Source organism: Chiroxiphia lanceolata, chromosome 13 (assembly GCF_009829145.1).
Source record: "Chiroxiphia lanceolata isolate bChiLan1 chromosome 13, bChiLan1.pri, whole genome shotgun sequence".
Lineage (NCBI taxonomy): Eukaryota > Metazoa > Chordata > Aves > Passeriformes > Pipridae > Chiroxiphia > Chiroxiphia lanceolata.
In genome coordinates, this window is record NC_045649.1 from 5,108,838 (window position 1) to 5,130,142 (window position 21,305).

General features: G+C 43.6%; 3 protein-coding genes and 1 long non-coding RNA gene across 5 annotated transcripts; 3 read left to right on the plus strand and 1 right to left on the minus strand.

Annotated features, from left to right (window-relative positions):
- Window positions 1-232: 232 nt before the first annotated feature.
- On the minus strand, window positions 233-10,304 carry LOC116793290. The gene is made up of 5 exons (XR_004359436.1): window positions 10,092-10,304; window positions 5,938-6,699; window positions 2,618-3,329; window positions 2,075-2,230; window positions 233-1,441 (listed from the first exon to the last, which is right to left on the minus strand). It is a non-coding gene; the product is annotated as an uncharacterized LOC116793290 (long non-coding RNA).
- On the plus strand, window positions 3,925-7,968 carry LOC116793288 (arylamine N-acetyltransferase, pineal gland isozyme NAT-3). The gene is made up of 2 exons (XM_032701024.1): window positions 3,925-4,041; window positions 5,895-7,968. The coding sequence occupies exon 2, from the start codon at window positions 5,902-5,904 to the stop codon at window positions 6,772-6,774; it is 873 nt and encodes a 290-aa protein (XP_032556915.1). The 5' UTR covers window positions 3,925-4,041; window positions 5,895-5,901; the 3' UTR covers window positions 6,775-7,968.
- Window positions 9,661-14,207, plus strand: LOC116793286 (arylamine N-acetyltransferase, liver isozyme-like). 2 transcript variants are annotated; one of them, XM_032701022.1, is made up of 3 exons: window positions 9,737-9,763; window positions 11,179-11,270; window positions 12,566-14,207. In XM_032701022.1, the coding sequence occupies exon 3, from the start codon at window positions 12,571-12,573 to the stop codon at window positions 13,462-13,464; it is 894 nt and encodes a 297-aa protein (XP_032556913.1). In that variant the 5' UTR covers window positions 9,737-9,763; window positions 11,179-11,270; window positions 12,566-12,570; the 3' UTR covers window positions 13,465-14,207. The 2 variants fall into 2 exon arrangements, with proteins under 2 accessions (XP_032556912.1, XP_032556913.1); XM_032701021.1 differs by lacking the exon at window positions 11,179-11,270 and having other exon boundaries at window positions 9,661-9,763.
- Window positions 9,728-20,656, plus strand: LOC116793287 (arylamine N-acetyltransferase, pineal gland isozyme NAT-10). Its single transcript, XM_032701023.1, has 3 exons — window positions 9,728-9,763; window positions 12,566-15,131; window positions 17,555-20,656. Exon 3 carries the CDS (start codon window positions 17,560-17,562, stop codon window positions 18,430-18,432), a length of 873 nt encoding a protein of 290 aa, XP_032556914.1. The 5' UTR covers window positions 9,728-9,763; window positions 12,566-15,131; window positions 17,555-17,559; the 3' UTR covers window positions 18,433-20,656.
- Window positions 20,657-21,305: the final 649 nt, after the last annotated feature.

The window sequence follows — 21,305 nt, forward strand, 5'->3', positions numbered from 1 at the left end:
GGGTGGAATTATGTGTGCTGAGGTCACAGGCTATTTTATGTATTTGATTAGCAACTGTACAGGGTTTTTGCAGATTATCAGCTAATTAATTGTAACAGGATGTATTATGTTGACTTTTGGACTAGACCAACATAATATCTATATTTCAAATGAGACCTTTTTTCCCCGCATAGGAGAATGCATTGCCCTGCAATTACCCAAGAAGTACCTGGGCAGCTCCTGGGTAATGGTAATCATGATGAGTGCTGGACATTAAAGGTGAAAATGTGGTGAAATTAAAGAGTTTTAAACAGTATTTCCGCACAGAACATCTGCTTTATTTGCAGGCTCTGCCATGGATGCCCATTTTGCCCGGCTGTAGCTCTGTAACAGCACTTCAGCCTTAAATTTTTCCAAATTTCTAAATTTTTCTCTTTGGAAAATATCCAGAGTAGGCTTTTGACAGCGTGATGGACAGTTCTCATTGGGATGTGTGAAATGAAACTGTCTCAGGGTCCAGCCAGCAACGCTGATGCCCCATTACATATTACACTCTCATACTTTCATTAGCCAGTGAGAATTTAATTATTAACTGGTTAATTATGGGAGCATTTACACCACCTTGCTCTCCTTGTCTTCATCTTCCTCATCAGTGCTCTCCAACACTTTGTCTCCAAATGCCAGTAAAGCCGTTGTTATCACGGCTTGGAGCCTCCCCAGCTGCTCGCCAGCTCTCACAGACCCAGCTACCAACACGTTCAGAGAAACCAGCACAACTTTCCTTTCCAGCCTTCAGAACTTTCTCCTCAGCATTTTCATGGTTTGACAACACCTCTGGCATCTTCCAGGAGAAGAGGCCCACGAGATGGAAACAGGAAGGGCACGTTGAGGGTGTGATCATTTCTTGTGAAATGGAAGCAACTTCTTCCTAACAGGCAGATGCTTTTCACCACTTACATAAAATGTTCTATTTTTCCTTCAAAACTTATAGGAAATAAAGCCATTCATGCAGAAAAGCAGATTGTTCCCCTTGTAATGGAATTTAGCTGAATTACGACCATTTACATGTAAGACATTTACGCTGAAACCCTCAGGGATGGAAGGACCTGCAGACCAACATGGGCTCTTTGCTCTGCATTAACAGCCTCAGATTTGGCTTGTGTGAAAAACCTCATATTGGCAGGGCAAAATAAACAGAGGACAAAACTTCTGACAGTCACCAGACCTCAGAAAGATGCCTCAGACAGTGGAAATGCTAAAATCAAGATTTGGTCTCTTCACCACTGAGAAAAAGCCAAGAAATGTCCAGCACAGCTGCTCCCCTCTGTAGTTCCATGAGCAAAAGATGCTGCTGTAGTTGCAGACTCATCCTTTGGCCAGTGGGATGGACACCACCCAACTTCACGTGGTGGATGTTGCAGATACAAACCCAGAAGGATATGTAGCCACAGCTATTTAATATCTAGAATTAAATAAGGAAGACAATGAATGTCAACCATGAGGGAGTTTTGCCATTATGAATATGTTTATAAGCGTGAATATTATTTACCAGTCTTGGACTAGGGTAGCCTGCTTCTATTAAATTCTCTTTGGAAATGAAAGGCAAGAGCCAGCCACTTGGTTCAGGGTGTGCAGTGTTTCCCTTTCCAGGAGCTCAGCAGGATCTGACCTTGTGTTAGAATTTAAGATTTCATACTAATTCCATTTAAAGCACCTCAATTGCTTTATTACTTTAGAAGTCTCTTTTTTAATCTTCTCATCAAAACCAGATAGTTAAGTAGCATACTAGATAATTTGTATATTAAGAATTCTGGTTATAATATGAGATAATCTAATATACCTTGCTTTGTTATACAGTGTGCCAGAGAGGTGATCATAGAAGGGGGCAGACCCTTGACTTTTTCCCCAAATAGGGAATCTAATGCTTTTATTTCCCCAGGCAAATATTGCAGCATATAATACTCCATTAAAGCGGGGAGGGAGGGATATTTGATGAGGCCTCTCAGGAGAGTTAGGATGAGAGGAGGATTTCAGTAATAAATTAAATGCTGTCAGCAGTTTAAATTTATAAATAAATAAAATTGAGTGCAATTACATTGAGGATCTTCTAGAAAAAGCTCAGGCAGCTTCAGCTCCTGCCACGGGAAATGGCATCTCAGTGTCCAGGTGGACAGCAACGTCCTTTCCAAGGACATTCCCATTTCCACATTCTCTCTGTGGTCATGTTCTCCACAACCCAGCTGGCACAGTGCTGAAAGGCAAAGAGACTTCATCAAGGCTTTGGGATCAAGATCAGCCTTTCCTTCCCTTCAGTGCTCCCTGACTGAGCTTTGCCCTGCGATGGCCTTTAGGCATGCCTAGGGAGGGTGGTTTTAATGGCCTGGGGACCAAAATGTGCAGGATGGGAAGAAAAAACAGAGTGATATGCAGGAATAATGGCATAGGGTAGTGAGTTGGGATGAGGATTTGAAAGACATGGAAGAAAATGCTCAATATCATCTACGTTTTAGGGAGAGGAATTGAGAAAAGCTGAGTATCCAAGCACCGGGGGAAACGGATTTCACTCCTACTTGGTTAGAAAACACTTGTGACTTTTGGAACCCCAAAATTAGCTGGAACAGATCCCCAGCCACTTCACCTGAGGGAGCACAGAACGTGTCCACTTTTGGCACCATCTGTGGTCCCGAATGACTCTGGAAGGAGCACAGCCAGGTCTGCTCACACACCACACAGTGACGGGTCTAAGGGCTTCTTTCTGTGCGGTTCCCACCAGCACTGGGGTCTGGCTGCTCAGCTTTGGGCTTCTCTCTGTCAAAACGAGGGGCTCCTAGATTGTGGGATGAGATTACTCCATGTACAGCACCTGCCCAGAGGAGCCTGACAAGGGCAGGTTATCCATTCCTCTCAGTGCCTCTTGGCTTGGGCATCAGTTCTCGCTTGTGGGGTCAAACACTGGCCACTGATGGGATGATAAAGAGCCAATTTATGATATGGGAGTGGATCTGTGTAATGGGTTACCACAGATATCTCCGTTTCATCTGATTTATTGTGTCTGCTTCATCTGATTTATTATCTCTGCTAATTATCCCAATAAATCAGTGTTTGAATGGAACTTGCCATTGATACTAAATGTGAAGGACTGGCATTACTTTTGGAGAACTAACAGGAAAAAATCCAGCTGTGTATGTCAGAGAATGAAAAAGACTTCTCTTGGCAAAATGCAAGCAAAATTGATGGATACAAAAGCAACATGAAACATGGTGAAAGGATGGATCTCCCTGTGTGCTGACACTTCATAGCCATCACTTTGCCAAAAACATCTTCGCCACCATGGCATCCACAGGTGATACCTGTGGGCAAAGACCAAAGAAGAGACACTGCTGTCCCAGTGCTTCCTTATATTCTATGACATTTACAGTAATCAAAAAATACATGTAAATCACAGAAAGCAAACAAAGGAAAACCAGTGCTGAAGTTCTCGAGCTGCTGACTGGGGCAAGGGGGTTGCAGGTGCAGGTTACTGTACCAAAATCTTGCTGATTTTCAGAAACAGTGCAAAACTCTTCTCAGGTTGAACGCGTGCAAGATTTATTCCCCACGTTTCCAAACAAACAGTAACCTAATACCTGGCAGAAAAAAAAAAAGTGTCACCTGAGTGCATCCAGCAAGCTACTGGAACAAAAACATACCCTTCTGGTGACAGCCTGAGCTGGCCCCCACAGAGAGAAACAGGTGAAAATGTGAAGCAGCCTCTGCTCTAACTGCCAGGTTTGCACGTGTGTCGAGCTGTGCTGCTGGCTTTGCTGGCTCACTCCAGCTCTCACGCTCCACCCTTTGAGGTTGTTTGGTTTGTTGGTTTTTTTTTTTTTTTTCAGCTTTTGCAATCTGACAGAGGCGGGTGAAAGCGAGTTCAGGGAGAAGACATTCCCCTGAAAAGCAGCTGGAGAGCAGTCCTAGCCCTGCCTGTGCTGGGCAGAGGACAGACAGCCACTCCACTTGCTTTAGCCTAGAACCACCCCCCCAAACCCCGGAGGTATCCTGGTGCTTGAACTGATTTTCCAGGTAAGCCTTTATTTTAACCCCTGGATCTTTGTAGCTGAGCGCTGTCTAACCAGGAAGTTAAATCTGGCTGGAGACAAAACACAGCAGAAATGGTGTAAGGGCAGAGCAGGGAGAGCTCAGCTGCTCAGTGTCGTAGATACACTGGTTTATTTACTCAACTGTCTGCCTGAAGCAGCTCGGGCATTTGTGCCATCTGCCTTATTTCAGTTAAAACAGCCTTATAAACACCTGCAAGAGGCGGACAGACAGACAGACAAAGCCCACATCAACATTCTCCCTGCAAGTAAAAGTTACTACATGTGTTCTGCCTGCTGTGCTAAAGGGAAAGGAAGGGAGAAAAAAAGGGAAAAACAGCTCATTGCTGGTGATGCTGGTTTAAAATTCACACGGCAACAACTAAGCTTATGCCAAGTTTTCAGGAATGAATAGAGTTGTAGTTCTGGGGCTTTGGGGAAAATCTTGGGAACAGGCAAAAGCTGGACAAAGAGAATGCCCTAAATCTGATGCTCTTAACCCCACAGTGGATCACTCAGGCCTGCTTGTAGGATGTTGAAACATGGGAGTGGCCATGATGCAACAGTTAAGAGTTCTGTAAAGCTTCTATCTTAAAGGGTGCAATACCCTCTGCTTCTGCCAGGGTATTGCACCAAATGGGAATTTTTAATTTTCATTGCTTAGTTTATGTACTGCAAGTATCTTTCCAAAATTCCCATACAATTTTGGCTGTGCCATTTTTCATCAGATTGAGAATATAATCCTGTTGGAACTGTTGGAGTTTATCTTATGATTTTACTTTGAGAGTTGTATACAGGAACTTGAGAACATTTTGGGACCTCTTGGGTTAACAATCTGAACAGCACTGCTCCATATTTACAGTTGCCTGAATTTTTGCAGTGCCTGGGGAGGAACAACAAAAGTACTTGGCTCCATCAAAATCCCATTCCTTCCACGGAGGGCTGGGAGGGTTTGAGCTGCTTTCCACCCCCATATTTATGAAACAGCCTCACGCTGAGCCCTCTGCCATCCCAGGGTGGGCAATGCCTGCTCCCTTACCCATGGGCAGACACCCACTGCTGGGGTGACCATGAGTAGAAGGAGCAAATGCATCCCAAAAAATGATGCCAGAAAATCTGAGACCCCCTGAAATTCATAGTTTTGGCCCAAACCTTGGATTTCTCCTGCTGCTGGCATGGGGCTCTGACTAGCAGAGCTGGGGAGCTAAGCTGTGCTGGGGGGAGGCAGCTCACAGCAGATGCAGCAAAAAACCTCCCACAGCCTTTTCTGCCCTAAAGCAGCCTTTTGCACTCCAGGTCACATCTGCTACTGCCGGCACAGAGAGCAGGAGCAGGTGAGACCAGCTCGTGCCAGGCTGCCTAAATAATGAAGAAATACCACAGCAGGACAGATTTGTTTCATGTTTGGTTGCAGAGGAGGCTCTGGATTGCTCTGCAAGAGTGGGAGGGTTTGTTTTCTGCTTCTGCTTCGATGAGTCAAACCATGAGCAGTTCAGATCTGGAGAGTCTCAGTTCCTATTGTTTCTAGCAGGGAAACATCTCTGCTACTGCTTTTGTTCCTTCCTATGGAGATTTGTAGCTTTGCTGGGCAGGAACTCTGCTGAAATGTGCTTAGCACAGCTGGAGCCTCTCATCACAGCTGTAAAAGAAGCAAATAAAAATAACATTTGTGCTCATCAGCAGCATCCCATTGGCTTCTCTCAGCGCTAATACTCAGCTGCCTTTGAGACAGACATTAGTCAAATCCTGCTCCTCTTCCGAGTGCCCCATTATAAGGAATGGGAAGAGCCTTCCATCACTTCTGACACAACCTATTATTTTTTCCCACCCTTCTCTCAGAGGCAGAATGGACATCAAGGAATATTTTGCCAGAATTTCTTACCGGGGCTCCCACAATAAGCCAGACCTGGGTACTATGTCAGATATATTCCAGCACCACATCCAAGCTGTCCCTTTTGAAAACCTCAGCATCCACTGTGGGGAAACGATTGAGCTGGACCTGGAAGCGACCTACAACAAGATAGTAAGGAAGAAACGTGGGGGCTGGTGCATGGAAAACAACTACCTTTTGTCTTGGGTCCTGAAAACTCTTGGCTATGACGTCACCCTTCTGGGAGCAAAAGTTTATGTCCCGGAGCACGACGCCTACCCAGAGGAAATGGATCATCTGCTGCTAAAAGTGGTGCTTGATGGCAAATCCTACATCGTGGATGGGGGGTTTGGGATGGCCTACCAGCTGTGGCAGCCAATGGAGCTGATTTCAGGGACAGATCAACCGCAGACTCCCGGGGTCTTTCGCTTCCTGGAGGAGAGCGGGACCTGGTACCTCGAGAAGGTGAAAAGGAAGCAGTGGGTTCCCAACCAAGGTGCCTCCACTTCCCACAACGTGGAAGATGAAGTTTGCCGTCGGATTTACCTCTTTACCCTTCAGCCACGAGACATTGAAGAGTTCAGAGGCTGCAATGCCCAGCTGCAGACAGCACCCGACTCGCTCTTCGTGACCAAGTCTATCTGCAGCCTGCAGACTGCCGACGGCATCCGGGCACTGGTGGGGTGGAAACTCACTGAGATGAAGTACAATTACAGGGACAATATGGATCTTGTGGAAATCAGAATGCTTGCAGATGAAGAAATAGAGAAAACACTGAAAGAGAAATTCAATATAACGCTAGACAAGAAATTTGTACCCGTCAATACAAGCAGGTTGTCTCTGTTCTAACTCACTGCCTGAATTATAATTCAATTCAGGGGCATTACAGGGAATTCCTCCCCCTCTTTCTGACAAGCCTCTAAAGGTTAAGCTTTTCCCTTCCATCTACACCAGTGTAAAGCAGAACATACTAGCACGAATCTGGAAAAGAAATGGATTTTCACAACTATTCCTGCATCTCTTTTTGATTTGGGTATAAATAACTCCTTCCCAGCTCAATCAAATCACTGTCCTCTGTTTGTGCTTAGCAGGGAGCACAGTCTGCCCATTCCCCATTCCTTTCATCTCTAAAAAGCTTCTCTAAACACACCCAGAGCAGCTGGGCAGACCGATGGAACTGCATGGCTCTTTCTTTATTACCTGGTGCTGCCACCTGGGGAAAATCATATCCACCTCTTAAATGAACACTATTTTGGGAATTTAACAGCCAGAAAAACAAAGACATCCTGTGCTGAGTTTGCTCCACGAGCCTGTCCTTTTTGCTCCTGCATCCACAACACCCTCTCACGTGGCAGTCAGATGGTGTCATACCTGTGCTGCACCGTGAGAATACTTAAGGACAGGTTATTTATGGCCTAAAACAGATGACAAGAAATATTAGCGACAATTCTGTCTTGTTCCAGACTTTACTGGACTCCTGTTCTCTGAGTGACATAACCAAAAAGCAGTATTTCTTCAAACTTAAAGCATTTCCTTAGCATTTCGTTTGCTACCACCCAGCAGCAGACTGCTGGGAATACATGTTCCTCTCGTCACTCTGAGTGTTATTGCACATTAGTTATTATGGTTGAACCCAAAAACAGGCACAGAATTATTTATCTGAAATATATCTGTTCTACTGAGGATGTGTTTGCAGTGATACAAATTATATTGATAAAAGGAGAAACGATGAATCTTAATCACATACCTAAAGGCTAAGATTTCTAGTAGGAGAAATTACTCAAATGTGATCACTTTGCCCTTTGAGAAGATACTTGATGTTCCTTCATGTACAAATCTTGGAAGCATTACAACTATGCACTTATAATTTAGTAAATGATATAAGTGATTTACAAAAAATCAAGCATTGTGTGGTAGAATTATTCAGACATTTTCCCCCCCAAATTACAGTATGTATTCCCAAAGTAAAAAATGTCATTAATCACTGCAGTTGTCCTGATTATTTTTATGTGCTAATATTTTGCAGTGAAGGCTTTTAAAAAACACAATAACTCACTGGACCTTTTTTACTTGGTATGCAGTATGTGCAGCTTTCTATAACTAGCAATTTATGGTGAATAAAAGCTGCTGCTATTCTGCACGTTCAAAGTGTATTTCATAGAGACACAACAAGCTCCCCAAATCCCCATCTCCCCAGAGTTCAAACTCATCTATATGTGCTTGGCTGTGGGTGTGCAATAGTCCTTTATAGCATATGAGGCTCTCCCACCCCATAGGGAAATGAAATGTTAATGACATCCTGTAGTGGGTTGCAGAAGAAAAAGGGGTTTCCTATGGTGTGGACCAGCAGCTTGCAACACAGATGATCAGAAGGAATTGTCCCAGGATATGGCTTGTTGGTGGTCTGTGTCTTTCTGTGGTCCCTGCAATAGTGGAAGAGCTAAAGGAGCTAAACTCAGGAGGTTTGTCCTTGTAGCAGCCTGGCAGCTGGGGCAAAGCATTGGGATGCAGGCAAAAGTCCAAGCAGGTCTTGCAAAGTTGTGGAGCAGAAGGAGGTCCATGCAGAGCCAAGAAGCTCCATCCTTTTTGGCAACAGACATAGGAAACACCTAGAAGGGGCTGTGCCAGCTCCTCTCCCTGTGCGCCTGGGTGTTTCTTGCACTTTATACTGTTCCATAGGCTCAGGGCAAGGACTACAGAACCATAAAATTACAGACCTTTAAGATCAGAGTAGAGCATTACATCCATTGCCCCAGAGATTTGGCATGTGAAGGGCAACAACAGGGAAACCCACTTTCTTTCTGCTGACACATCTCCTGGACCGTGTGCCCCGGCCACTGCCAGGGCTGCTGTCCCTCCACAGCACAGCTCAGCACTCCTGGCCCCTGCTCAGCACACCCACAGAGGCAGATTTTATTGCTGAGCAACCAAATGAAACTTGCAGTTGGAAGGGAAAAAAAAAAAAAAGAGGCTCTTCATCTCCAATTGCACTGGTTTGTTTTTTCCTTGTCGCTAACTTTGGAGGCAAATCCTTAAAGGCACAGCAGGCTCAGGGAGCACAGACTTCTCTGGGAGCAGTGTCCTTGGTGCTGGAGAACAGGGCTTCTTTTTGAACCCAAGAGGATTTAAACAGCTACCTGACTTGGCAAATCTGATCTTCTTGCTTTGGGGAGGGCTGGTACCAGCCACGAGGAATATGTGTACTTAATTCAACAGCTGCCATTCCTATCAATGAAACAGTGACTTCTTGCCTTGGGTAACTATCACTAGTCACTTCCAACAGGAATCCAGACTACATGAGTGTCAACAATATAAGATGTGTATCAAAATTTGCACTATTTCTTTGCTGCTGTAGCTTGGGAGCACCCATCAAGGTGCCCCACGGACTGAAGCCCCTGGGTGACCTGCAGGGTCAGGGATGGGTTTATAGGTTATAACTACTTACAAAAATTGGTCATGACACTCATACTGCTTTTTTCCTTTGTACTTCTGCAGGGCTTCAGTTCTCATTCAGTAACGTGGAAGGTTAAAATCTACTCAATATTGTAAGCAATATGGGGGCTGGATCATTTTCAGGCTCTCTGCCATGACAGGGCTATCTACACATATGCCCGTATAAATAAACCAATAAAACAATTAGAATATAAACTGTTACAAAAGAAGAAATTCTCACCTCTTTTACTGCTGTGAATAACACTGAAAATAACACAGAGAATAACACTGTCCCTGACAGGCAGTAAAGCCAGCCTGGACCTTTAAGAGCAGCAGTTCCCAGTGCAGCTCTTCCTGGGAACTTTGGAGCAAACAGCGTGGAAAGCCTGAGCTGACTGCCTGAGAGGTAAGCGCTGAGTGCCTGATCTTTAACTTCACCCTGCAGCCTTGGGTCAGCCCAGAAGTTCAGTTTGGGAAAGCCCACCCCTGTGGGTTTGCATACCATGTGCATACCATTACAGGAACACAGGGGCCAACAGCGTGTGTTGCATGGCAAGGGTATTTTCCAAGTACAGCAATTCTTTGAGAGTTAAACTAACCCCTTTATGCTGAGCCAGCTACTGACTGACATCATGACTTAAAAATCAAACAAATAGCACAGGCACATGCAAGAGGATCCAGCCTTGGAAGTCCCTCATGATTTTTAGCAGAGAAGAACTGTTGCTAATACTCACCCTAATTATGGAAGGACACAGCGATCCCCAGGGGCTCTTCCAGGCAGGCAGAACTAATGTCTGAATCTCACTACCCCCCAGGCTGCATGAATGCTGAGTGAAGCTCAGCTGCTGCACGAGCAGAAGTAAACAAGGCTGAACTGAGGCTTGGGATATTTGGCAACTCAGTTTTGGAACAAAAACTCTCCCCTGGGCGAGGGCTTGCTCACTGCTGCAGCCTCAGCGCTCGCCCTGTGGGAATGGTGGTGCCAAGAAAAAAAATCTGCCCTTGGGAAGGCGAGGGAGTAAACACTGATTTATGTGGGTGCTCCCTGATGTCGCTGATGTTGTAGTGCAGCTTTATTATCCTTAAACCTCTTTAAGTATTCACTGAGATCAGAGCACGTTTTGTCAGCCACCAAAGGCTGTCTCTGATCCAGCCTTTACACTGATGAGGCCAGAGAAGGGGCAGCTGAGGAAACTGAGGCACAGGCCAAGAATTTCCCAAAATCTGTTTTCCTAAAGCCTTATTGCCAGCCCCCCATGGAGGCTCTCCATTGGGAGGTTGCTCATGGATAGAAGAGAGGAACTGGTTATATGCTGAGCTGTCAGTGGAGCAGTGGGAACACCCAGACACAGGAGATGGGTTATAGGGAGAGCATCAGGTCTTCTGCTGCTGGACCAGAGCAGGGACTCATCGAGTTTTTGCTTGAAGGCAAATTTCAATCGTATCACACCCACCAGGCTAATTAATGGGCTCTCCTGGAGCCCTCTTGGTCACAGAGATTCAGCTCAACACCTTCACAGGGAAAAGGTGTTTCTATCTTGCTATGCAAAATTGCTAAAAGTGGGAATAGAAAGAAAAATAAACCAGAGGACCACAGGATGAACCTGCCAGCATACTTGTGCACTATGTGTTGGGGAGGGAATAGCTTCCTACAAGTGTTTCAAAGCAGATCCTGCTGAAGATGAGTGCCTTTGTCCTAAAAAAGGGATGGAAAAAACCCACAAAATGCAGTATCAAAGAGACATTACTGTTTTTTCATGTAGCCTCCTCGGGTCCTTTTGAAGTGAAAAATGTTTGTTTCTTATTCCCTTATTGGGATAGGCCTCTATTCTACCGCATTTTCCTGTGGCTTTGCATCAGCCAGTCTGAACCCTGGTACCAGTGCAGATCAGGAGCAACACAAACTAAGTCATGTGAGTTGTGCTGCTGGCATCAAGGTTGGGGTTAAAGTCTAGAGATCAGGTCGTCTGATGTGCACATCTGCTGGGGCAGGGGCATTTCCGCCCATGGCTTTGAGGTGGGATTTTCACAAGCTCCCAGCACTCCCTGGAGTGCTGGCATGGGCACAGGGTCAAACTGCTGGGGGGAGCAGTGGGACCAAAGCTGAGAATAGTCACCAGAAGGGAGTTTCTTGTATCTCATCCACATCAAATGATTTTTGGAAAATCTTCCCAGGGAACACGTGACCGACTTTGAGCAAGAAATCTAGGACTTTTTAGAAATCACTACAGCCCTTAGCAGATTGTGAATTGTTCTGGAAAACAAATATCCTTCCAAGGAAAAAAGCCAAATTAAATCTAAACTAAAGGCGAGAGAAATCCTTGCAGAGACCGGATGAGTCAGTGGGTTAGAAGTGTCACAGGGAGCCTTTTGCACCTTGACCACACAGCCTGTACCAATGACAGCATCTTTCTCATAATGAAAGGGGATCAAAGACCTAAAGACGCAAAATATTTCCAATAATTCGAGCTGAGAGAGAAGGTTTTTGTTTGTACAAGATGGTAAAAAAACCCCAAAAGATGATGAATACACCTTGTATGTATTCTTAGTAATTACCAGTTCCTCTGATCCTTAGGTTAGAAAAATTAACAGTTCCTTCCTTTCACAGCCAGGGCCAAAGCCCTGCCTAAACTCCACAGGGAAATTTAAGAGATTACAAAAACAACAATCTACTTCACATGGAAGCCTGTCTAAAATGGTGACACACTGAGATGTTAATCCCAGTTAAATGAAGCCATGAATGTAAAACCTTCTGGTTAAATTACCTGTGGGATAAAGAAAGAATTGCTTACCTGGTAAAAGAAACAGTGGGAACTTGCTGTGACTTTTATGCTGGTATGGTCTTAACAGCTTTTCTGCAAACCTGTTGTTTTAGAAAACTTTTGTCATGTGGGATCCTCATCTGTGGCCAGAGACTCTGTGCTGTGTCTTCCCACTGGAAAGACATCCATCTGGTTTGAAGGCAACACCTGAGAGAGGGAAAGCATTATTGTCACCTGCTTCCATCCTTGTCTCTTTTTCAAGAAATACAAACGGCAAAGGCAGGTCTAGCCTGCATTTGTCTCCTATCAGGGGCAAAAGTTTCTTTCAAATCCTCAATAAAATGGCCCAGGCTATGTTTGCAGGCTGGTTAACCAGTGTTACAGAAATAGGAGTGAAGCCCTTGACAACTACTCAGCAGTAACTGGCTGTTTTTCTGTCCACACAGGCAAAATGAACATTCAAGAGTATTTCGGAAGAATATCTTACAACAAGCCCCATAAAGATGCAGACTTGCAAACCTTAAAAGCCATCTTCCAGCATCACATCCAGGCCATTCCTTTTGAGAACCTCAGCATGCATTGTGGGGAGACCATCGAACTGGATTTAGAGCCTATTTACAATAAGATCGTGCGAAAGAAACGTGGTGGATGGTGCCTGGAAACCAACTACCTTTTATTTTGGGCCTTGCAAGAATTAGGGTATGACATCTGCATTCTTGGTGCGAATAGCTATGACCCAGCAGAGAGGGCATACACTGCTGAGATGAACCATATCCTGCTGAAGGTGGTGATCCAGGGAAATTCCTACATTGTGGATGCCGGTTTTGGTGGTGCCTACCAGATGTGGCAGCCACTGAGGCTGATTTCTGGGAAGGATCAACCCCAGGTGCCTGGAATCTTCCGCTTCGTGGAAGACAATGGCACCTGGTACTTTGAGAAGGTCAAAAGGAAGCATTATATTCCTGAGCAAAGTGAGACTCCTTACTTCACTGACACTCCAGGATTGGGGAACATCAGAAAAATACATAGATTCACTCTTGAGCCACGACATATAAATGACTTTCAGGAGTTAAACACATACCTACAAGTGTCTCCAGATAACATACTTCGGAAGAAATCCCTCTGCAGTCTCCAGACCACTGAAGGGCTCATTGGCTTAGTTGGATGGACCTTGACTGAAATGAAGTATAATTACACAGAGGACATGGACCTGGTGCACATCACAACTCTTACAGATGAAGAGCTCGAGAAGACACTGAAAGATAAATTCAATATAGTACTGGAGAACAAACTTGTACCAGTAAATGTTCATGGCTTGCCACCTAATTTAGTGGATAAGATCTAACTCTAGCACTGTGCTAGATGGATCTGTAAGTATCCAACAGAAAAGTTCTAAAATTAACATTAATTACATTAATTGATTCTGAAGTTGAACTAGACACAAAGCTTGGTAAATTCAAGTACCTTGCTAGTTAACTGCCTGTACCATTTGCATAATTTTTCTTAAGCTTCTCCCACTTTGGAGACTAAGACATCTTACTACCTCTGATTTGCTCATATAGAAATTGCTTTTTGACTCCTTAACATTTTGTTCCACCTCTCTGGAACTCATTTTATTGCAGGTATATTTTGCGTCAAAGGAGACCAAAATGATGCAGAAGGAGAAGCTGTTACCATTTTACACAGAAGACCTCTAACCCTCTTTGCTGTTATTTCCAATCTTCTCAGCAGAGTTTTACAAATTATTCACTTCCTTCAAAAGTCTGAAAGTTGAGCTGAATTTGGCTTTCAAAGACTTACTAGAAAAAAAGAAAGGTTAAGAGTGTCTCAAAACAAGACACCATTAGGTGCTGATTAGCTTCTGATGAGATAAATTGAAAGACTTGATCCTATTCTCTTACCAGGAATTGACTTAAAGTGAGCTATTTATACAAGGGCACCTAAAACCCCCCAGAAGCTGTCTAATTTTGAACATCCCATTTTTTCTGAGTCTGATATTTCTGTGTCTCTAAATCTGAAGCAAAATTCATAGAAAGCAAGATGATTCAACAGTTCTCAAAAATCAGGCTTTTGCTATCAAACCTGGGGGGGGGGGGGAAATCAAAGTTAGATTACCCTTTGCAAAATATAATCTAAACTTTTAGGACCAAACCTTCTTGTGATGTCAAGAGGGCATGACGGTATTATAGATAGAAGAGCATCGGTCTTCAGCCAAGGAAAAGACTTTGATGCTTGTTTCAGTCAACCACACAAGACCCACGGAACACCTGATGTGCCTAAAACTCGGGTGCTTTCCCAGATGTAGCCTAATGTGCTCTTTGCCTTCCCAAAAAGGACCTGCTCTGACATTCCACCTCCATCAAATGAAGAGGGGACATGCTTGACAGGGAGAGAATTAAATAAGCAGCACTGCAACTCTTTAAGGATGCAGAAGGAGGAAATGCATTACTTTGTGCAAATAAGTATTTGTGATGGTATTTGTTAGGTGTGGCAGCTCCAAAATAACTACCTGCTGCAGCTGAAATTTGAACAGATAAAAAGGGCAAAGAAGTGTCATTTTGTGCATCCATGGAGCATGGGAACACCCAGCCTGCAATGCCTCAGCAATTCAGTGGACCCACCAGGACACAGATACCATCCTCCACCACAAAGTGCTGGTTTGCAAAATAACCATAATTTAATTTTAAAAAGTTACAAAGCCGTTTGCAACTGCCCACTGTAATTATTTTACATGGAAAACAAGTTCATTCTGGTCTTAACCAGGGGAAGGCATAAACATCTACTAATAGAGAAGAAACAAAGTTTAATTTGCTCATGGATCAGTGAAGTCCAGAAATGTGCATTTGTTTTGGGTGGACTCTGCCCTTTCTTGGAATTTAAGATTCAGGAGCAAGGGCCAGCAGAGCTTAGAAAGACAACCCTCACAATCTGTATCCACTCCTGGCTTCACTGACTGTAACAAACCACCCAGAAACTGAATACCACAATAAATAAAAAGTGATCTCTTAAGAGGTAAGTTTATTTTCTTAAAAATCCTTCCAAACAAAGCAACAAACCCCCTGCTTTCCTTATGATGGTAAAGGTCATGGGCAATAACGTAAGCAATATTCTTTAGGAAAAATGTTCTAAAAATGTGTGGATATAGAGCTAAAATATCACCTGCTAAACAGGAGCTCTTAAAGAGGGCAAAAAAGTGACATGCAATTTCAATTCTTCTACCTTACACTCTTCAGGAGAGGCTTCAATTGACTATGAGATATAGATTCTTTTGTTTAGGTACAATACTAGATATAAATACTAGATACAAATTTAGAACTGCAACCTCTTGATGGAAGTGATGCTTTTAGATTTTTAAATTTATTTAAAAGTATTGCAAGTGCAAAGGAAGCAAAAGTGCAGTCTAATAATCGATAGATTCTGCTTTATGGGAATAAAAACAACTTTTTAAAAAAATTACAAACTGCAGGTTGTGTAACCCAGAAAATCCATGTGCTGAGGTATTAAGATAAAGGAAGACAAATAACATGTTTCTAACAATGGAATTGCTGATAGTGTGTATATCCTGGTAAGGAATATTTTTGCATGAGCACCTTCTTTTGCACATTTAGAAACAGCTCTTTAAAGTTCTTCTGCTGATGTTTTTCTCTGCATAATCACAGCCACATTTGGGGGGCTACCTTTTCAGCACCTGCCTTTGCAGTATCCTGCCCCTTCAGTACCTGCCTTTTCATCTGACCTGCTCATAATTCAAAAGAACAGTAGCTTTCATCTCCTACAGTCCAGATCTAATGCTGATCAATCATGTTATGGAGCTGCAGAGAGAAATTACAAATAATATAAACTCCAGAACCAGCTTTATGCAGGTGTGATCTGTTTAGCATTCACAGAGCGAGTAGGATCAGATATACTTGGATTCTGCAAATCAAAAATGCCCTGAATCTTACGTTATACTTAGCAAATACTACAATACACTGCGATATCACTTGAAGCTAAATTCCTTTCTGCAGCAGATAAGTGTAGGTTTGATGGTGCTCTCCATGCACTTTGGACAGCTGCCTCTACACCAGCTACAGGCACAGCACGAATCCGCCACTGAGAGTCATCTTGAGAAATTCCAGTTTGCAGTAACTGGTTCACTGCTGAATTTATCTGAATACAATAGTCTTCCTGAGCCACTAAGACGTGTCTAAGCCTCAGCTTACTGCGTATGCACAAAAGATCTCCGAGTAGCTTCGTGTGTTGGCAAGAAGCTAAAGTTTTGCGCTAGCTCTGAGCTGCTGAAACGCTCAGTGCTCTCTTTGCAAAGGCTCAAGCCTTCAAAACATTTTGTGCCCAGCTCCAGACCCAAGCAGATGATCTACAGTGTATTTCACAAAGAGCAGATACCAGATACCTACCAAGGATCCAGCCAGGGACTGTGATGGGCCATCTTGAAAGCCAGATGAATGTGAGTGGCTTTTCATGGTATTAGAAGGCAGGAATGAAGTTGAGTAGTTCCTCATCCAGAAATCTTGTCCATGAGGAGTCCTACCAAGGCAGGTCAGGAGTCAGCACAGGCCGAGGTTGCACTGTGTGAGGCTTGGGTAATTCTCAGTCATGCCTTCTCTGGAAGGATTAAAGTGAGTTTTAAGAAAGGCCTAGAGAGGTGTAACACAGCCCATGTCCATTTTCAAGGCACCCTGTGAGATGCAGGGCAGATGTGCTCTTTGTCTCTGGGGTCACTCACTTCCATTAGGATTCATTATTCCAACACCAAAATGAGCTTCTACAATAGTCATTTCTGCAACAGAGCAGATCAGTGGTCTGTGACTCTTTCAGAGGTCAGAGTTTTTCCAGCTAAAGTTATCTAAATAAAACTTGACACTACAAAATGTGCAGGAGTATCATCTTAACTTTTTGTAAGTGGTGGAAGAGCGACGTGTACTGAACAAGCAATTTACTGTCACGTTGATCAGTGGCAGACTCATGTAAAGAGCTCAGATTATCCTCCCTCCAACTGGCAGATGACACTGCTTCCCCCACTGACACTCCTTGCACCGAACAGAGGATTTAGACCATTTTTCACCCATTGGTGAAAATCACACCATTTTCATGAACCCTTGTACATACTCCCTAGCATGATCTTTTATTTCTTCTTAACCCCGCTGTTACAATGCAAATACAGCAAATCCCCATTTCACAAGCACCAGATAGGAAGCTGAAAAGGCATCAGCTGTTTGCTATAGGGATGCCCCTCAGACAAAAGCAAACTCTCACATGCACTGCTCCTTGCCTGGGGAGCCATTTGATATGAATACTTGGTACCTTTAAGAGCTGCTCTGATGAGGTTCAGTAGATTAAAGCATCTTTGCTGGCAGAGCCAGGGCAGCTTTTCACAGCATCATAAATCACTGATGTAAAGAAACCAAACCAAAACGCAGTTCCTTCCTTTACAGGTGACATGAACCTTGAAGAGTATTTTGCAAGAACTGGCTATAAAGGCTCCCTTGAAAAGCAAGATTTGGAAACCTTAACTGATATATTCCAGCACCACATCCGCGCTGTTCCCTTCGAAAACCTCAGCATCCACTGCGGCGAGAAAATTACTTTGGAACTGGAGCATGTTTACAACAAAATCGTGCAGAGGAAGCGGGGGGGCTGGTGCATGGAAAACAACCAGCTGCTGGGCTGGGTCCTGAAGCGCCTGGGATACGACACCAGCTTCCTGGGAGCATATGTGTTCAACCCCCACCAAAACGCATATGCCACCATCATGACCCATCTCCTGGTAAAGGTGGTCATTGATGGCAAAGCCTACATCGTTGACGGAGGCTTTGGTGTATCCTATCAGATGTGGCAGCCCATGGAGCTTGTGTCGGGGAAAGACCAGCCCCAGGCTCCCGGCGTCTTCCGCTTCACGGAAAAAAACGCCGTGTGGTACCTTGAGAAAATGAGACGGAAACAGTGTATCCCCAACCAGAACTTCTCTAATTCTGACCTGCTGGAGAAAAAAGAGTGTCGGAAGGTTTATATGTTCAGCCTTGAGCCACGGACAGTGGAAGATTTCCGTTTCCAGTGCACGTACCTTCAGACCTCTCCAGATTCCCTCTTTACAAAGAAGTCCATCTGCACCCTCCAGACCACCGATGGCTTCCGAGCGCTAATTGGGTGGACGTTCACTGAGACCACGTACAACTACAAGGAAAACATGGATCTGGTGGAGTTTGTAACTCTTGAAGATGAAGAGGTGGAAAAAACCCTCAAAGAGAAATTCAACATTACCCTAGATAGAAAACTTGTCCCAATTAATGTTAAAGGATCTTACACAATCTAGATGATCAGGAAAACCTACAACAATACTACGTAGGTACAGTACCTTCCACTGTCTGTGCAATCCCTTCTGCAAGGTTATGGGATTCATTTACAGGTGACTGAAAGACAAATACATTAATATGGGATTAAAGCGAATTTCACTTCGGGAAAAATTAGGAATTTAAGACTCTTGAGTCAGTCAGATAGAATTATTTGCTGTGAGATGGCTGCCGTTCAATTTTTGGCACAAACGTAGGATCTGATTTGAATCTGGTTATAAGCTTGGGTAAGAAATATGTCTGGGGTATATTGGACTGCCTGTAGCACACAAATAGGAGTATGGATTATTGATTGTGATGTGCTGCCAACACATTTTCTGTGGTTATTATAGGGAGACAAGTCATCTGTGAGCATTTAGACAGTGAAGTACACATTTAAAACTTCATTTTTCATAGATCCGACCCACTCACCACTCATGTCATTTCTCTACCTTTGTCATCTTTGAAAGGAGCATGGGGAGGCATAATTCTTTCGCCATCATCCTTAGACAAAACATAGTACAAAATGAAAATTATCATCATGTGCACCCTTTTGGCCATTACTGCAGTAAACTAAACTACCAAAAAGTAATTTTTGGTATGTACAGATTTTTCTAGTGATGAAAATTCTATATATTGCAGTGTTATTGTGGCTGATGGGCTCTAAGGAGATAACTACAAGCTTTGCTTCTGATAAGTAATCGTTCTATAAACGGTGATTAAACGTCACAGCTGGCTTAGATTTACTTTTGTCCCAAAAGGGGTGGAAATGTTGTATTTTTAGCATTGCATTTTATTTGTATAACAAAGGTAGAACAATGAAGCTAAGCCCACTATATCCTTAATTCTCTACTCTCTGTGTATAGCAAACATGAGAGTCCATGTAGCTGTCCTGCCTGGGAACTGCTTAGCACAGGAGCTTAAATGTCACAAGGGAGTTTGCTCATCTGTATCAAAGTGAAAACAAAACCAGGAGCCAGCCAGATCTAAAAGAAACTCTTTCTTTTGAATTATTTCACAATCAGGTTTCCCCATTTTTTAAAAAATATTGTTCCTCCTACCATGCTTCTCTGCAAAAAGCCCAACCAAGGAAACTACTAAGAAAGGGGAAACATTCTTAAATACATACAAAAATAGCAGAAGCAGTGAAAACCACTCTTTTTCCCCAGTCTATGATAAACCTGAGTATTGGTCAAATGTTGATTCCTCCCACTGATAGTGTATGTTTGCTCAAAGGCATCACCTGATCGTTAATCTCACAAATGCTGTTAAGTGTATACCAGAAAATAAATAAAAGGAAAATAAAATCATTAAGAGTTGTTTTAAGTACAGCTGCCCCCAGCTGCATGACTCCTGCACACACCATCTGCTAAGTGAGGTCTGTTCACTCCTGCTACCGACCTGCAACCCTTCCCATCTCAAACTTCCTTGGATCATTAAGGTTGGAAAAGACCTTTACGATCATCAAGTCCAACCCTCAAACCCAGCACCAGGTTCACCATTAAACCCTGATCTCAAGTGCCACATCCACATGTTTCTTGAACTCTTCCAGGGATGGTGACTCCACCACTTCCCTGGGCAGACTGTTCCAATCCTTTACAACCGTGGTGGCAGCTGATGGCCTGGGTGCACTTGATGTTGCCCAGGGACGAGGAACTGAGGGCCAAGCAAGAGGTGACAGGGGACACAGAGATCTTACTGAGGTGAGAACACAGCTTTTCTATTAATAATGAAACTATGGGATTTGTTGGGTAATTTGTATTCATATTATCCTCTTATATTAAGGTCCCATTAAGGGGGTTTACCCTTTTCTAAATGATTGATAATAACAAGGTGTTCCCTGAGACCTCAGGGAACATTACAAGCTTCAAAACACTCACCACCTTCATTCTAACTGATGGAAATTCCCATCTGCGCTCACCCAGGTAACCAAACCATATTTCTGTATGCAGTGAACTACAGCTGTTTTCTGGTGCTGCTCCCTCTTGAGGACAGTCATTAACAGAGTGGTTATTTTGCCTCCCAGCTTCTCTAGAGGTGTTCCTGCTGTTGCTCCCAGATAATTGCTTGGGTTGTGATAATACAAAGGTTTCTTGAGCAGAGGTCTGTGGACTAATATCAACATTTTTAACTGTGCCTCCAATAATGGGATTCAACTCCTTCTACTGTTCAGTTCATATCAAAAATCTATAGTGACTGAAGCTTCAACCCTCTCCTTGACTGTTGATAACCACTCTGAGTGGGATTTCTCCTCTTGGTGTGACAGTTATAATCAGGTCCTCACTGTGCAACATCAAATCACACAAATAAATGCCAATGCATACAGCTAAGAAACAGGTTCACAGTTTAACCAAAGCTGCCCAAAAGCTGAGGAAAGCAGGTTATTGAGGTGTGAATGCCAGACCCAAAGTACCTCAAAGGTGTGAGATGAGAATGTCATAAAACCAAACAAAACCAAACAAACCCGGGGGCCTCATGCTGGGGTTCCATTAGCAAGGCATTATTGTACAAGCTGATGTTATCCCATCCTGAAAAGAAACACCCAAGTCCTTAAAACATCAGCTCTCACAGAAACTTGCATTCACATGCGGAAAGAGCTGTGGGATGTGTTACATCCTTCACCACCACTCTGCTTCATTAACACTCTCTGAGAAGGGTTTAATAAGAGCCTAAACGATTTTACAGTTTTAGTTGTGGACTGTTGTTGAAATGAAGCAAAACAAATGCTTAGAAACCTCCCCTGTGCCCCCAGACTTGTCTAATTCCAAATACAATTTAAAAGTATGGTATTCCAATTAAGAGAAAGACAAGACAATTTCTAAGTCTGAATGCTGGATTAAGTCCCAGAATCCCAGCC